Here is an 18,865-nt window from a genome sequence, read left to right as displayed (position 1 = left end):
GAGGGACAGATGTATGGACAACCTGAAACAATGTGCCTCTGGCTCTGGCTGTCCCTGCCACGGAGATGGCATATAGTTTGATTTAGGCCTATAACTATATGAAAAAGTAATTTGATGAGCTGGAGTTATCATTTTGCTTAAAGGGGACATATAAGGCTCCTGAACATAAATTTGGGTGTTTGTTTTGCCTTCTGGCCCCATAATGTGAGAACTGACAAAAAAATCAGTAATTTTCAGGCTCCCTAGGTTGAAATCCATGTGGTTTTATGAGCTGCTCCCTCAGTTGTCTGGCAATGATGTAACTAGGATTCGAATTTGCATAACCCCACCTCTACCTGGTACCAGTAGAAGGGGCGGGGCAAGCAGTGGTTCATTTGTATTTAAAGGGACAGACACTGAAACCAGCCATTCTGAACAGGGCTGTTTTGAGAGGATGAAAAGAGCTGTGATGTTTGATCCTTGGGGTATTTTGACCATAGTATGTCACCGATATGTTTTTAAGACACCTGGGAACTATTTTAATTTGTGGAAAAGGGGCAGGATATGTCTCCTTTAAATGATCAGGAATCAATTTATCTTCAATCACTTCACCTTCATTTAGTTTACTTAAACAAACACATTTTTCAGTAACTAGTTCCAACTGCAGTCAGTGGTAGTCAGCAAACAATAAACATGCTAGCAGGTGTTTGCATGATGCAGAGCTAGCTGTGACTCTTCTCCTACGGGTCAAGATCCTAAGAGCATCAGTTATGGACACAGACAGTAGGCACAGAGAGCCTGACCATCGGTCTTTTTAATGTATACTGTAGGTTTCAGCTCGGTTCTACCGCTGTTGGTACAAAATCAAGGGCCTTAAAACCCCAGGTTTGAGTTTCTGGTGTTGCTGGGCAACAGGAACCACACTTTCCAATACAACAGTAAGGACGGGCACAGCTGGTGACACAAATTAAAAATCCTCTGTAGCAGAGCATGTGTGATTTCACTCTGACTGTACCTTTATACCTCACATTGTACAACAATGGCAACACACTTTTGTCAATGCCTTATTCCTATTAATGACACTGCTGTCTTGTCTACCTGCCCATGACCACCACCTTACTGTTACACAGCACACTGCTGTTAGCTGTCCATCATGACATTTTAGTTGATTATTAATTGTCATACAAATAATTGCGATTAACAATTTAATTGTCCTTTTCTGATCATTATCTGCCGCTATTATAGTATAAGCCTGAACATAGTTTAATCATACACATAGTCTACATGTTATGAAGAAGAAGAAGAGACAATTTATTTATTGGCTTTGCAACTGAATCCATGATGCTCTTGTCAATAGATGCTCATCCAAATGCAGTTGTCAAATATTAGAAATGAAGCTCCTCCAGATAAACAGTTTGTGGTGCTCCACTCACGTGGCTCAATGTGATGATGTCATTAAAAGACCATTCAAACCTCAAATGGTGGAACACGACGAGGAAATAGTGATGGAAATCTGACATTTCTGTTTCATCCAGCTGTTTTTATCCAGATGAATGGAAACCATTTTCACTATTATGCAAAATGACTGCGATCAGGCGACTATGTAATAATTGTGACAGGCCTAACTGTTGTGACAGGATTTGGTTGTATATCTGTTATAAAGAGCTGCAGGCTCCGTGCACACAGAGCCTCCTGCTTCTGTCTCATCCTCTCCCACATGGCTGCAGCTGCATTTACTGTAAGTTGGTCTGTAGAGTAGACTGGTGCTGCGTTGTCCAGTGTTACAGTTACACTACAGTGAATATGAATCTGTCTGACCTGACAGGGTTCAAGCTGCTGAATACAGTGTGTTTGTGTGTAAACTAGTGTAAATACACAACTGTTTATTTCATAGCAGAATAAATCAGTGTATTCTTCTGAAAGCTCATTGAGCTGTGGTGGATTTTCCTGTTGAGGCGCGACAGTCAGACTCGGAGCCGGAGCCATGAGTTTCAATCAGTGAAACTCTTTGATTAGAACACAGCAGCAGCCCGAGCACACAGAAATTGTTCCTCTGTGAAAGGAGACTTCAGTCATCTTTAGTCTGCAGAATCAATGTCTCTGAATGCACACACACATGCACACACGCTGACATAATGGAGAGAGCCTGAAGCCGACAAGATCTAAGCTACTAAATGAATCTATTATGAATGGCAGAGAAAGGACTACACACACACACTCGCACATCACTCATCCAGCCAGATCTACTATATGGTAATGACAGCAGCCGGCGAATCTGACAATCAGACCTGTCAGATTATTCAAAGTGCAGAAGATAAAAAAATACTCAGGGCATGAATCAGAGTCACCGTATGCTCTTCATGTGATCTCTGATGGCTCTGTCTAGACACGAACATGAAAAAGTCTCTGGAGCGAGACTCCACTGAGATGAGACCGGGCTCAGTTAAATATTAAACACTGGGAGACTCTCTGCACTGATCTCAGCTCTAACTAAAGGAAAGAAATCTAAATAATGGACTAAATAAATCTTACTGCAATAAAAAAAGAAAAAGTAGGGATGCACCGAAGAGCAAGTTTTGGGCCAAAACCGAAAACCGAAAATGAGGAAACCAAGGCCGAAAACCGAAACACCAAAAGAAACTAGAAAATTTCCTCTCGGGAAATTTTGAATGGGCCACGGGAGCTACTGCGGGTTGTGCCATCTCTGTCAACATGGGAATCAAACCCACGATCTTAAGGTCAAGACAGAGCTGATCAGACAGACACATGATCATCTTTCTATAAGCACTGATATGGAGGAGCTGTAACCACATTAGGTTGTGTGTGTGTATGTGCGTGTGTGTGTGTGTCTGTAATCACATGGTGTGTGTGTGTGTGTGTGTGTGAGACTGTAATCACATGGTGTGTGTGTGTGTGTGTGTGTGTGTGTGTGTGTGTGTGTGTGTGTGTGTGTGTGAGAGACTGTAATCACATGGTGTGTGTGTGTGAGACTGTAATCACATGAAGCTGGCTCTAGAGTGTGTGTGTGTGTGTGTGTGTGAGACTCTAATCACATGAAGCTAGCTCTAGAGTCTGTGTGTGTGTGTGTGTGACTGACTTGACACATAGTTAGTTAGTAGCTGCATCCTGTGTCAGTCTGATTTAGCTGTGTCTGTGTTTATAAACATTTAAACGAGCGCCAGGTGGATTGTTTATGAAGTTAACGAGCTCTGGCCTGAGGATCAAAGAGGTTACCACGGCGATAGGGGCCCCCGCAGGCTGAGACAGACAGAAACGTGGAGAAAAAGAGCCATTTTCTGCCTCTGCACCGGTCTCACATTTAGGCCTAGCATGACAAAACGGTAACTCCTATCAGAACAAAACACAGATCAACGTTGCTCTAAGGACTTACTGAAAATTTCGGTACGATTTGGTGTTTCTACAGTAAATATTTTGGAGAGGATGGCAGTTTTAAAACATCAGGCCGTTCTGCTTCTCTCAGAAAATATTTGTATTGGACTCAATGAGGAGCAGGGACAGACGTGGCCGCACTCAGAGGCTGATTCTGTAAGTTCTGTAAGTCTCTCTGATATTTTGAGCACATGAATTGATAGATAACAAGTTTGTCTTACAAATTCTGAAAAAATTATGTCTGTAGAGTGTAAATTGTGGCCGTGCTGACAGTTTATCCAGAAAAAATACAGAATGTTTCTTCACTCTCTCCCACTCTAACCGATGATGTCACGTGCTCTGACACGAACATTCCATGCAATACACAACCATTATAATCTCATAATTTCTCCAAAAATGCTCATGGTCATTGATCATGGATTGATCAAAAACTATATGACCTATCAAAATGTGGAGTAATACGACAATACACAAGACTTGTGTCTACTGTTTAAAGTTTTAGTCTCTAGGTGAAAGTATGCCTGAGCAGTAGACGTTTGTTAAACTCCAATGATTGGTCTTTTTCGCTCTTTTTTTCCCGCCCGTCCCATTGACTTACATGCAAAAATTTTGCGCAGTAAATCGCGACTTACGTCGCGAAAAATTCGTACACTGTTGAGAAAAGTAATAGCACCCCGATCCCGATCGAACCGCACGTTTTGATATATAATTTGTCGAATCGAAAATCGTCCGGAAGATGAAAAATAATATTATGGAAGAAAAAATCCACACAATAACAGTAGTGCCCGGGCTTTGGTCCCTGCAGCTATTTCATAGCCCGGTGCGATTGCCCGTGGCCCTAATTATTATGACAAGTTTTAGTACCGTTGCGTTAATGGCCATGACTGTGTATTTACCTCACTAAAATAAAGGCATTGCAATTGCATTCATGCTTCAAATAATAAATCAATTACAAAATTGTTATGAAAATATTTATTGAGCATTGACATTCCAACAATGCACAATATAAAATAAAATAAAATTCTCCACTCATGAATAACCTACAAGCCTGTAACTGACTGGCCTATTAGTGGCTGCTGAAAGATTGCAAAATGAAATATGTTATATACTATATAAATATAAATATAAATGTATATATATAACAATTCCTTTAAAAACTTAAGTGCAGCCACAATGGGTGTTTTCACACTGGGGTGTTCCAACAAGGTATCTCACGATTCGATTCGATTATTATGGGAGCTTCGATTCTTTTGTAAATAAATAGCCTATCAATTAACTTCCTCTAAAACTACACTCATTAAGTAAATAACACATTTTCGGTGCATCACTAAAAACAACCTGTGCTTCATTAGCAGCACCTGCTTCAATTGACTTTAGCCAATGAGATCATTCCTGTTTGTGTCTGTTGAACATGAACTGGCTGTATTGCTCACTGGCTGCATTCAAGACTGATTACATCACAGCAACGCAACTAGACTGTTCCATTTTACAGGCTCATTAAAATGCATCCTTCTTCCTGTGGACAACCAAGGATCCAGTGGGTGGATCCTTGTGTGGGTGCTTCATTTCTGTCAGTGTGTTAGATAAATGAGTCTACAGACACAGGGAGATGTTTGTACAGCGGGGAAAATAAGTATTGAATGTGTCAACATTTTTCTCACTCAATATATTCCTAATGGGGCTGTTGACACGAAATTTTCACCAGATGTCGGTAACAACCTAAGTAATCCAATCACACAAAAGAAATCAAAACATACATGTCCATAAATTATGTGTAATAAAGTGAAATGACACAGAGAATAAGTATTGAACACATGGAGAAAAGGAGGAGGTGCAGAAAGGAGTGAAGGACAAGAAATCAGCTGGAGTCTGTCAGTGTTTAGAAACTCCTTCTGTCTCCTCATTAACAGTCCTGATTGATGATATAAAAAGGTTTGTCATCACCACCATCACACATTTGTGTCACACAAGAAGCATCTCATGGGTCAAAGCAAAGAGCTCTGTCAAGACCTTCACAACCTTATGTTGGAAAACACACTGACGCTGTTGGTTACAGACGTGTTTCTGAACCCCTGAATGCACCATTGGGACCGGAAGTGAAAAGAACTTCATTTGACCATAAAGCGGTCACAACCAGATGCTGCTGCAAGATTTCTAATAGAGTCAAAAGAAAACTCTGAAGAACTGTCCAAGAGCCAAGGAGCACTCACAGAGAGCTTTAGACTGACCTGGAATCAGCAGGTAAACAATGAGTAATGCACTCAACCAGCATGGCCTCTGACTGTTGACGCATTCAAAACCTATTTTCCCTGCTGCATTTTTGAGTATAAAGCTACCGACTGTACACTCATGTCTTGCAATGCTAAGTGCAAGGCAAGCTTAGTGACGTCAACACAAAAGACAGAATAAAGCCACACAGCTCCCTGCTGCCTCTGTGCCATGTGAGGATTTTCAATGGTGCAACCTTTCTAACCTTAGACCATAATATAACGATTCTGAATGAACATAATGAATAGACTGGCAATCAAACGCCCTGTGATTTTCAACTTTAACTTAATTTATTATGTCCCCCAGCGAGGCAATTGACCCTTCGCCAACTCCTCCCACAAACGGCTATTGTCCAATCCTACGTTAGCAACCGTAACTATAGGCCTGGCAAGCTTTCCGCAGTGAGTCATTACGTTTGCTTTTGTGGACACATTTTGAGACTAAAAACGAAAAACATTTGTTTGTAGAGAAGGATGTTGTTGTTGCTGCTGCTACTACGGCGGTGGCGGCGGCGGCGGCGGCAGCAATATAGAGATGTTCAGATACGAGCGGACTTTTTTTTCGACTTGAGCAAGTGTAAATATGGGGATAACCATATGTTCACCTCCGAAATGACAGCTGTACTTTTAGGGCTTTTACCTGGGCTTTTAGGCGAGGGATCCTCCAGGCAGGGACTGCTTTCACTGACTGATACAGCGGTGGGAGAAAAAAAAACAGCAGCGAAAGCTGTATGTGGTTCACAATCGCCCAAAAACTTAGAGTTTGACAACGTTTCATGACCAGTGAGATGACGTAAGTCTTCGTGGGTTGATAGACGGTAAAATTACCGGTCCTTACTGCTGCTCTGTACATTGTCCAGTCGTGTCGTTGAACAGATGTTTTATCCTCCTGCGCAAGTCACGTCACTGAAAACTATGAATGATCTTTGTGACTTCTTCTCTCTATTATCTCAGAACAGTTTATCCAGAAATTTGCTGATATTTCCTTTGAAATCGATACCAAATACTGCCAGGAGCATGGCTGGGAGTGAAAGCTTGCCCGCCGTAGCAACAGTAACCAAGGGGGCGGGGCTTACGCGAAGGGTCAATTCCTTCTAGTAGACAATAACAGATAACATAAAAACTACACATACCCTGTAACAGACACATACAATAGCACAAACCCCAGTATCAAGAACCCAGGAATGGTGATCAGCCATGCACAACCACAAATTAACAACAGAAAGATGAATGACACAAGTACAATAAAATCAATGCCTATACAAATATAATGCGCAAGAGCACTGAATGCTTATAGCATGAGTTTCAGCCATGGAAGAGCTATGTCAGCTAGAGCTGGCTAACTCCTCCCCTGACCAGAGTTGAAGATAGAGATGGCTGCAGGGATAAAAGAATGCTTGTACCTGTTACTCTTAAAGGTACAGTATGTAAGAAATCTAAAGCAACTGGCCGTAAAATCCTCCTAATATGTCACAGAGACTCAAGAATAATGTTCATATAACATGATGAACTCACCAACAACAATATAATAGCCAGAGTATTCACATTAAAAATCTTTTTTTGCAGACTGCAAATCATGTTTATGTTTTGAATTTACGTGTTGGCATGTTGTGCCACCTAGCCCTCTCTCCCAGTCACGGCAGCGTCAGTGGTGTTTCAGCCTCTGTTCTGAACCACTGACTTGCCGCTACGGCTGGGAGAAAAAACGAGATCGCTGTGTTTTGAATTTGACTGCAGTAACCGTTTTTGGCCACATTCTTACATATGGCACCTTTACAGTGACACAGGAGGGAACCTCAACCTGGAACCAGAGGGCAAGGTCTGAAATTCCCTGAACAAGGGGTGGGTGCTTCTGGCCTTCCTCTCTACCTGTCTGGTGAACAAGTCAGAGAGCGTGCTCTGCTGCACTCCCAGAATCTTGCCACTCATCTTACTAACTATTTTAGTAAGTGCATTTTTGGACTTGACATTGAGGTTCACATCATAGAAAAGTAAGTACTGACTCTACACAAAATTTCTAAAACAAGGTCATGAAGCATAATGGGAAATTACATCTTAAAGTAATATAGACTTGCAAACTGTGCTCCTGTAGGATCCCCAATCTTTACAGTGTCTTACAATGTGAACATAAAAACTCAAATATAAAAAGTAGGCCTGTTCGATTAATCGTTTTAAAATCGTAATTGCGATTGGACAATGTTAAAATCGTAAAATCGATTTGTCACTCTAACTAGGGTAACTACTCTACAGTAAGTACGGTACAGACCCCGTTTATGTATCTGGGCTGCGCTGGGTTACCGTAGTGACTTCCACCTCCTTCCTCCCATCACATGCTCGCTCCCCACACAATGTAAACAAACATGTCTGCGGTTGCTAAGGCCAGCCAGGATTTTGTTGCCAAAAAGACCAATGGTCCTTTTCCACTACACAGTTAGAGCTCTGCTCGACTTGACTCAGTTTAGGTCTTTTTCCATTACAACTGAGTTATTCAGTGGGGGCGGGGTCATCATCATGGCAGCAACGGCCACGTCATCTCGCTCTCTTTTTTCGAGCCTCACTCATCTGCACCTCAGTTACGGACTCAGTGGAAGGCAATCGGCTGAAGTCACGTTTAGATAGATAGATAGATAGATAGATAGATAGATAGATAGATAGATAGATAGATAGATAGATAGATAGATAGATAGATAGATAGATAGATAGATAGATAGATAGATAGATAGATAGATAGATAGATAGATAGATAGATAGATAGATAGATAGATAGAATTATTATTAGATTCCAGGTCCATTTAAAAAGACACAAACAGCACACACATAAAATAGTTTGTCATTTCACAAAAGAAATCAGAATCGGAAATAGGTTTTTGAGAGAAGAAAATTGGGATTTTATTTTTGGGCAAAATGGAACAGCCCAAATAAAAAGTGTGTCATACGTTACAGTCACAGTCTTCTATCTAGTGTGTGTGGAAGGTTAGTGAACATGAGATGGGTAACTAGTGATGTCATGGTTCACACAGTTACCTCTGACGGTCAGAGGGGGCTGCTGATGTGCAGGGATTACAGCCACTGAACTCACTACACCAGTCACATACTGGTGCAAGCAAAGATACAAACTGACAAGCACAGAGTCTGTGTTTGTGATTAAAGAAACGCACACACACACACACGCACACTCACCTCTGCATCATTACGAAGCTGCGGGAGCAGCCACACAGACTGAGCAACAACTGGAGCAGAAGAGCAGCCAGCCTAAAGTATTTGGTGACTAAGAGAGCGGTGGAGAACATGGTGGGTGGTGAACACATGTATGAACACAGACACAGAGGCCTGAGCCAGCTCGCTGGATCACAGACACTCAAAGAACTGGGATCAAAGCTCCGTGCCTCTCTGCTTGTCACAGTGGGAAAGCGGGCGCAGCAGCCCACAGACCCCGATGAGACACAAACACCCTGTAATTAACAATATGGTAATGAAAACACAACAAAGACGCGATGACGTGGACTTCACCAGGATTAGAACCACTTCAGGTCGAGGGCTTCCTGCAGATACCCACTGATAAATCACACAGTCAATATGGATTCAAACAAACTGCACCTGACTTTCAAATGACTACAGGACACTGATTAGCATCGCTGTGTGTATCATGATAATCAAATCAGTCAAAGTTGGCAGTGGTTTTATTTTCTGGCCGGTGGAGAGATGAAACAAGCTCTGTCTTCATCATTTGTGGAGTCTGTTTGGAGCCAACAACTGTAGTTATCTGGCTGTGCTTGTTACATTTTCCAACATCTCAGACTGTAAAGCAGAAACTGATTTGTTTCTGGGTTTTTTTGTCCACTCAGGCCCAGAGGAACAAGAAGAGAACACAACACTGATGCTCTGTAACCATGTTGGATTGCTATGAGGAATATGTTTGCAAAGAGAAGCCTATTCAAATATCCTCAAGACCCAGAGCCACACTCTTATTTATCTGGAGCATGGACTCAAGTCCAATGTTCACTCTAATTTCAGCTTCACTTCACAGCAGCTGAAGCCACAATATCCACCAGCGGGTTCTACACCAGGTTCTACCACCTGTCATTTCCTGCAGACCGAACCACTGCAGGAAATTAGAACCAAAACAATTTGACATACACTACAGTGCTCTGTAGATGTGACTCCCTCACTTAGGTGAAAAAAGCACATGTACATATTGGCTGTGTACAGTTGGACAAATGAACTAATACTGTAAGAACTCAGCCATGTAGTCAGGGAGAAGAGGGGGGGTTAAGTTTGGCTTTGATCAGTATTTATATATTTCAAATATACTCGTGCATTAGATGGCTGAAGGTTATTAATAGGTTGTCTATCTACCAGTTTATTGTTATTTATTAGAAATATTATTTACACCAAGTATCCTACAGCTCTTGCTGATAAAATTGGATATAACTCTGATGTTCATCACTACAGTACCAGAGCCTCAACTCAAGGTCTACTGTACTTACATTACCACATAGGGGTGTGCCAAAAAATCAATTCACATAAGAATCATAATTCTCATTTAATACGATTCAGAATCGATATAAAATGTCCCAAACTCAATTTTAAAAAATAAAAAAATGAAACAAATCTGCTGGCTGTCAGCCTCCATTTCCTTAGAATTTAAAAGCCAGCATGTTTAACTGCACTATTTTTTTTTTTATAAAGAGGCACTTTTAATTTTGCAATATGTGATATTGCTTATGCAACAGTTTCAACAATTCCATCTAAGCATGGATAAATGTTTAAAACTCAATAAATGTGAAAAAGACACTTTAGTCATTCTTGCAAACTGGAGTAGATCATGAGGATCCTTTGCACACCGATAGACTGAACTGACTACGTAATGTCAGATAGGTTTGTAAAGGTTCTGGACTGATCCGTATAGACGACCAGATGAGAAGGCAGCGCTGGGGGTCAGAGGTCAGGTTATTCATCACCACTGCAGCAAATCTGTATGCGTTGTCCACCGGCCTGCTACATCCCTCTAAGACTCTAAGCTCTTGAAACCTTTTCTGAGAACAAGTTAAAAGCAAAGCCCTGCGCTTGTCTGAGGATGTTCTCTCTGACACCTCCGCCCTGCTGCCTTTCATCCTGTTTGACACAGCTCACCACCATGTAAACCTGACAGCACAGAGGCAGAGAGGGGAGCCGGCTCTCTCTTCTCTACAGGTTCATCACTAAGATCAACTCTTGTAACGTTACACAACTGCTGTAACCATGGTTAGCATATGAATATTGATTACAGCAGCACTAAGGTTTGATCATTTATTTGTCGTGAAGATTAGTTCAGGTTCAGTGCCATCTCAAATAAATAGAAATAAATATATACAGTACACACAAACAGTATAGTCTGTTGGCGAGTCTAATCCTAACTCTACTGCTCTCCAGTATTCTGATATATAATAATACAGTGTATTGACATATTCTATGAATTCAGAAGTGCATCCAAAACACAAACAAACAGAGGAGAGCCACTGTTGCTTTAGGTTCTGTTGACAGAATAAAGTGTGAAGAGTATGAAGGGTTTTCAGACACTGAGACTCTGCAGTGTTCACAGAACCATGAGATTCTCCAACTGTCTCAAGTTTTCATAGCAACTATCGTCCTCTGCCTCTGTGGCTGTGAATAAACAGGAGAATTGTGCTTTTCATCTTTTGGCGCTTTTCCACTACACAGTCACGGCACGGCACGGCTCGGTTTGGGTGCTTTTCCATTACAGCTGAGTTCTTCATGGTTGCGCTTGCAACTCTTCCAGCAGTGGCGACGCTCTGGCCAATCAGTGGAAGGCAGTTGGCTGACGTCACGTTTTAGTATCGCTTCGGCTCGCTTGGAACCCGGGCCGTGCTGCGCCGTACCGTGCTAGTGAAAAGGCGCCATTTGTTCTCATGATTACATCCACTTATATACACACTGCTAATCTCAGTCCGACACAAACTGCAGCTACAGCCTCCTGGCTCTTCTGTGGATGTTAAAATGACAGGTACACTCGCAGTATGAGTGTGTGAGTGTGAACTGTTCACACCCGTGCACCGAACCCAAATTTGCATGACCATGATGAGAACTTTACATAAATATTTCTTCAGAGTCGCCACACGTCCTCTCATGTTATCTCTGCCAGTCTAATCCTAATGAGGAGAGGCTGCCTGCACTGATGCTGCAGAGAGACACTGGATATTTCCTGGAAATGACTTCATCAAGATTGTGATCTGACTGTAAATGTGAACATGTATAAATCAGGAGTGGAGCCTGTCATGGTCCACCGTCCAATCAGATCATTTTATAACATTAACGCTTAAGGTTTAATGACAGAATCTTAGGAACTCGTGTGGACAGGCATATGTATCGCCGTGTGTGTGCATGTGTGTGTGTGTATGTGTGTGTGTTCTCCAGACAAAGCACCAGGAGAGTACTGAAGCCTGCATGGCCTCCGGCTATGACTTAGTTGGATCAAGAAGAGAGGAGAGACAGATAAAGATACAGAGAGAGAGACGCAGTGAAGAGACAATGAAGGAGAAATTACTCAGCTTCATCAGTCATGAATTCAACATTATGATGAGATTATATTCTGTTTGTTTTACTGACGCAGCCACAGTCTTTGTATCTGATTCTGTATGGGATCTAATCTGTAATCTCATCTGCTCTGGTGCTTCATATGTAAGGCTCTCTCTGGTAAAACGCTTTATACAACAAAAGAGAAAGAAAATCTCATTTCTATTGGATGATCATCTATAAGTATTAGTGGTGGTACAGTAAAGGATCTGACTGCTGGTTCTGTGAGCTTGTTTTCCCCTGATGTTTGAATATTATCTGAAAAATCTACTGAGTCTCATTGCCTTTGGCTTTAAAAGGAAACTCTGGGTTATCACAGCACACACACAGCAGATGGGGCCCTAGGGGGTGTCTTCAGGCAGAAGGAGCCCTGGGACCCCCTTTGGAGTCAAAGCAGAGAGGAATGATGAGGACAACATGGAGGAGAGAGGGGACTCTTTGCACAGATTTCTTGGTCATGCTTCTCCACACATGTAAAGGTAAAGATTTAAATTTTAAAAAAACCCAAAAAAGAAAGTGAGCTGGCACAAGCAGAAGTCATACATTTGAAACCCCATACATCCTTATTATACTTGCATTATAAAGCAGGCGTTGGCTCCATATAATTATTGTGAAAGTGATGAAATGGTTGAAATAACTTTACATGACTCATGAGTGATGTGTTGGTTTGGCTGCATTGTGAACATCAACTGCTTTTCTATTGCATTCTATTTTTATCCACAAGTTTCCAAACGTCATCTATGGTCAAAACCAGAAGCCGGTTTTGCATTTCCGGTGGATTACGTTTCCATGGTTTTCAGTCGTTGTCATAGTTGCAGTAAACGCATGGATCTATTAACGCTGGCTTTTAACACGGATGTCAATTTGTGTGATGTCCATTGTTAAAAGCTGGTGTGATGATCCATGCGTTTTACAGATTTTCATTGAAAAAAAAAAAAAGAAAACATCCATGCATTTACCACGACTACCGAAACCATGGAAACATAAACATAAAATTCCACTGGAAGAGCAAAACCGTCTTACGTTTTTGACGTTCGGAAAAAGGTGGATATGTCCAAGAATACTGAAACATGCATAAAAATCCAACACACTATGACCTGTAAATAAATGGATGGATGGATGAAAGCAAAAATAAACAATGCAGGCAGTTAAGTCAAAGCATTGATCACATTATTATGACCAATTTGGCTCAAACTGACATAGGCCAGCCCACCTGTTAAGGTAGATTAGCAACAAGGTCGAAGTAACTGTGCAGGGGAATATCACATGATTTATATTCTATAAATTGATTTGGAAACCAAAGCACGTTTTGTCTTAGAGGAAAATTCCTGAGCCTATACAGTCATATATGCAGGTCAAAAACCTGTGTGTGTTATTGTGTGTGAGTGGCATAGAACCAAACCTGTGTGTGTGTAACATCAGCACTTTCAAAAGGTGGTATGTGATTTTGATGTAGCCTCATTTAAACTTTCCTCTCTTTCAGCACAACTCTCCTCTTTATTCAGCTCTCCTCCTCTCTGTCGCTCACCCTCTCACTCCCCTGCCTCCCCCCCATTCTTTTATTTGTCTTGCCCCCCCCACCCACCCTCACCCCTCCCTACTTCTGACCTAACTAAAAAGCTGTGCACACTGCCTCACAATGAAGTGCGTCCCTTTCAAATGTTAATGCTTTTTACTCACGGCTCAGTGCACAACAGCACAAGGCAAGAAACAGAGCTGGTCAGGAAAACAAGACTGTGTACAGATACACACACACACACACACACCTACACACATACACACACACACAACAGAATGGTTAAAGTTGCGATGAATCCAAATGAACTGCCACTGAGTTGCTCTCAGATGTGATGATGAACCTCAAAACCCAACAGAGAGAAAAATGAGAAACACAGAAGGTAGTATGAAGAAAGAAAGAAAGAAAGAAAGAAAGAAAGAAAGAAAGAAAGAAAGAAAGAAAGAAAGAAAGAAAGAAAGAAAGAAAGAAAGAAAGAAAGAACAAAGATGGATCTCCACTTCACTTCTACTGCAGACAGGGTTTTCATCATTCATGACCACTCCAGTGTATCACACAAAAAAATGTATTACACTTTTGACAGTGAGGGTGTGTGTATGTATGTGTGTGAATGGGACTGGAGAAAATGTGTGAAACCACTGATATTCAAGCTGCTTTGTCAAAAGTGAGCAGAAACCATTTAAATATACTGTATGTCACGACTGCAGTGTGTGTCTGTGTGTGTGCACACGCGCAACATTTATTTAACTGCGTTCAAACCAGTGAAAACTCATGAAGAAGTTCATGTAAATTCCAGTTGATGTTTCGGTGTAATTGGTTTTATTACAGTGAACATGTTTCATATTCCAGTCAGTCTGTGAGAACATGGACGTGTTCCCAAGTGTGGGAGCAAACACAGGAAGAGAATCTCAGCAGCTACCATTTAAAGGGATAGTTCAACATTTTGGCAAATTGGCCCATTGTCATAATCCCTATAGTCATAGCAGTAGATTCGTTACCTTTACCTATATGTAAGATATTTTTAGAACGGCGGAGCAGAGCCGCGAGCTGCTCAGAGCTACGCTACGGAGGCTAGTGGGATTGCTTACACCAACAAATAAAGGTAACGAACCTACTCTTAAAACTATAGGGATTATGGCAATGGGCCAATTTGCCAAAATGTTGAACTATCCCTTTAATGATTAGAAGTGTAGCAGCCAGGCTGGTCTAACATCCCTGCAGCGGTATGGATGGTTGTGAAACATCTTACCTTCATCGACAAAACTGCAGCTTCTGTCATTTGCACATATTGTGACTCTGATAATGTTTCAGTTAATTGTAGAGCCCTGACCTTCAGGCATGGTGGAGGAACCACCACCATAGTGACATAGGACAAAGAGGAATCTTTCAGTTCGATAAAAGGAAATAAAAGAAATACCGTATTAGGCAACGTTTTGTATGTCATGTTAGTCTGTGAATGCACTGTGTGTGTGTGTGGTTCATGTTAACGTGTCAGAGCAGACACACTGCAGCTGTGTTGCATGATCTGGAGATTTGGATCAGCAGTACCAACAATCATGTTATCATGTTAGACACACAGATCAGAGATCAGATTACACTGTCACTCCCACAGCTCCAGCAGATAGCTGTGATCTGATGGTCAGTCTGGGGTGAGCTTTAAGATGTGACTGTTGGAAAAGTGAGGACTCTCTGGTGTGTTAGAAACTGTGTTGAGATGAGTCACATGATCTAAAGGCTTTCAGGTGTAAAGTCTCCTGCAGGTTCTCTACTAACTGAGACCGGTTGGTCAGTACAGTACAGGAGAAATGACCTTATACAGTAGAAGTCCGATTACGAAGTGATACACTAGTTAGGGTGTACATTATACACACTTTTTGTCAGTCCATCAATTAGTCAGAAAAAAGCAGTTTATCTGGAACTAACCAACTCACTCAGTATTCCTCCGCACAGGGCCTGTCTGTGCGGAGGAATACTGAGTGAGTTGGTTAGTTCCAGATAAACAGAAGGTTAAGTATATGGTTTGGTTAGTGTTAGGGGGGCTACAGGAAGCTCATGCTGGTTGGTCTGTACAGTACAGGAGAGTGTATCTTATATTATATCATCATATTATGCCCAGCGTTCCATGTGGGGTCAGGTTAACCCCCCCTCTCCTGACCACCGGGGAGCTAATCCATCCCTCAGGGGCCATCACTGTCTCAGCTCCTGCGGGACCCCAGCTTAGCACAGCGGGTGCTCCGTGCTGACTTAGCTGATGCGATGGGAGCGTACTGTACGTCTGAGACAGGCTGAGTCTCTCCCACGGGAGATGTGAGAGAGCTGATAAATCCTCCGGGTCATGTGACATCCAGGCTGCTGTTTAACAGTCTGATGGATCTGTCTGTTTCAGGAAACGCAGAGGAGGGAAACTCAATCACCGGGTCCACTCACTGAACCATGGCTGAACAATCAAATTTGACTCACTGACACACAAACGGCCCTGTTGTATTCATACATGCTGCTGTGTCTGTGTGCGAGCCCTGTGGTGTGATGTGATGACATCACTCTGAACAGAAAGGCAAACTCTTCAGGCAGCGTAAACTGAGTCAATCGGCCCTTTTAAAGTTCACTTGCTGTTAAAACCTACAGTACTTAGACCCACTAACGTTCTGTCCAAAGGCTGAAATGTCTCCAGAGCAACGGTAATTACCCAAGGAAATCAGCCACAGCTGGAGTGATCATTTAAATTTAAATGGTAATACTAACCGTCGGGTATTTCTACTGTGATATAGCAGAACCTGGTCGTTTCATCTGAACACAGAGCACAGTATGTGGCAGGACTCAGCTACCATGTCTGTGTGAGAGCTGTGTTCAATATGACACCTACAAAATAACAGAGTGAGTTCACTTAGGTGACTCAGACGAGTGCAGCACAGTCACAACACACTGGAGAATACTTTACCACAAGGTTTGTAATAAGGTTTTCTATCAGTTGTCACAGCTTCAGCTTCACCACAGCCTCACTGCACTCTGAGCAACTCCCATTTGATTTGAGGAGGAGGAGGAGGAGGAGGAGGAGGAGGAGGAGGAGAAGGAGAAGGAGAAGGAGAAGGAGAAGGAGGAGGAAGAGGAAGAATAAGAAGGGATCAACAGCTTCTTACAGACCTGCATAGGACCAGTCGATGTCTTCAGGGAGTTTCTTCAGGCCTCGGACCAGTGGCTCCACAGCAACAACTACAGGAGACAGACAGACAGATTCTTTGTGTCATGTTGTGTTTCCACAAACACACAGGTTGTGTCTGACTGATATCAGACAATTCACTGTAAAAGACTGCACAGTGAGCTCAACGCTGAAATGAAAAAACACTCTCAGACACCTCTCAGCTCATTTTCTCTGCAGCGTCTGTCTGTATTTCAGCAGGATTGCAATGCATGATGGTATACATAATAACATTCTGAGCACTGACAGGTGAAGTGAAGAACACTGAATAACACTTCATCATAGCACTAGTTAGTGGGTGGGATATATTAGGTGTTTAGTGTTTAGTGTTGGACTGTGAGGATTTGATCCAGTTTGACGAGGACGACGGGGTCTCTCATGTGAAAAGCTGCAGCTCTTGTGGGCTGTTCCCGGTCTGCAGTGGTCAGGATCTATCAGAAGTTGGTCCAAGGAAGGAACAGTGGTGAAGCGGCCACAGGCTCATTGATACACGTGGGGAGAGAAGGCTGCATGGCCCGTGTGCTCCCATCCAACAGACCAGCTACTATTGCTCAGACCGCTGAACAAGTTCATGCTGGTTCTGATAGAAAGCTGTCATGTGGTCAGAATGTTATTGGTGTATACTGCTTATTTAGTTGGTAGGGATAGTTCAACATTTTGGCAAATTCGCCTATTGGCATTATCCCAATAGTTTTAGGGGTAGGTTCATTACCTTTAATTGTCGGTGCAAGCTGTTTTTAGTTCGGCGGGGCAGAGACGTGAGCTCTGCATGTCATGCAATACTTTCACCTTTCCCTCATCAAAATGATCAAATACACAATCCAACAACTCCAAAACACTCTGGTGGACAAGTTGTGACCTGCTGGGCGGAGTGACTTCAAAAGCGTAAGTAGTTCTGAGTATTTGCTTCATATGTCATAATATTACATAATTATATGTTATTATCTCATAGTGTGGTGAATGTGCAGGTCACAATTTGCCTACCAGAGGTTTTGGAGTTGTTGGATTGTGTATTTAGTTTGATGAGGGAAATGCGAAAGTCCCGTGTGCCTCGTTTGCATTAGCTGAGCAGCTTGCGTCTCTGCTCCGCCGATCTAAAAACAGCTTGCACCCCTTTAATAATTCTCACTATGCATTCAGACATTCAAACTCACTATACATTATTAGACTATAGCGGAAGCAGAGAGTGATCTAGGACGGCCACAGACTGACAGGTGGAGCCGTGACCACAGCAGCTGCTGAGTGGCTGTGACACATGATAAGTGACGAGCTTCTCCTGTCTGTCATGGGACACGGTTCATAAGTGTTGAGCCTGTCAGGAGACAGACTGGACTGTGTCTGTCAAATATGATGTCACTCCTCTGAGGTAGTGAGTATTTTCTCTACGAGCCAACAACAGCTATTTACAAGATACAAGAGATGGTGACTAAGTTTGTGTTGTGTGTTTTAAGTTTAATTTTAACTTCCAGCTGCCACTACACATACACACTTGTCTTACTATAATAATGGCGGGGACTTACCCACCACAACTGAATACACCAACCCCTACCACTCTTACCCTACGACCAAGTCCTGCCATCTTATTGGTTGCAAAGTACACGCTGCTTCCTGTTGACAAGCTAGTTAGCAGAGAGAGGAGAATATGAGAGAAATAAAATTAAAAAAAATACTCCATGATGTGAAAAACGGCAACCAGGAAATGTCAGGAATCTAAAAATAGCACCAGAAGTTTGTTTACGTCCCTCAATAATTTGATTGGTTTGGATTCTGAACCAATAGAATATACTCGCCGCGACAAAATCATCACGCTGCATATCAGGACACCTTTGTGCGAGATTTCGTCGCTGTTTCGCTCGCTCGCTGTATGTCAGGATGCGGTGTAAACCTTCACACACACATTCAAACATCAGTACGCTGACTCTGTTTTGAGACACCATCATTTTA

General features: G+C 42.3%; 1 protein-coding gene across 3 annotated transcripts in view; it reads right to left on the bottom strand.

Moving 5' to 3' along the window:
* ptprz1b (protein tyrosine phosphatase receptor type Z1b) overlaps nt 1-18,865 on the bottom strand; it is a 100,990-nt gene that overhangs the window by 41,947 nt on the left and 40,178 nt on the right. For all 3 annotated transcript variants that reach the window (XM_085769822.1, XM_085769824.1, XM_085769823.1), the window contains exon 2: nt 16,867-16,935. In XM_085769822.1, the coding sequence (XP_085625948.1) occupies nt 16,867-16,935 (69 nt within the window). The remainder of the gene's footprint in view (nt 1-16,866; nt 16,936-18,865) is intronic.

The sequence above is a fragment of the Trachurus japonicus genome, chromosome 23, assembly GCF_045865225.1.
Source record: "Trachurus japonicus isolate A0001 chromosome 23, Traja_1.0".
Taxonomy (NCBI): domain Eukaryota; kingdom Metazoa; phylum Chordata; class Actinopteri; order Carangiformes; family Carangidae; genus Trachurus; species Trachurus japonicus.
Note: the sequence above shows the minus strand (reverse complement) of the source record. Positions and strands in the feature narration are given on the sequence as shown.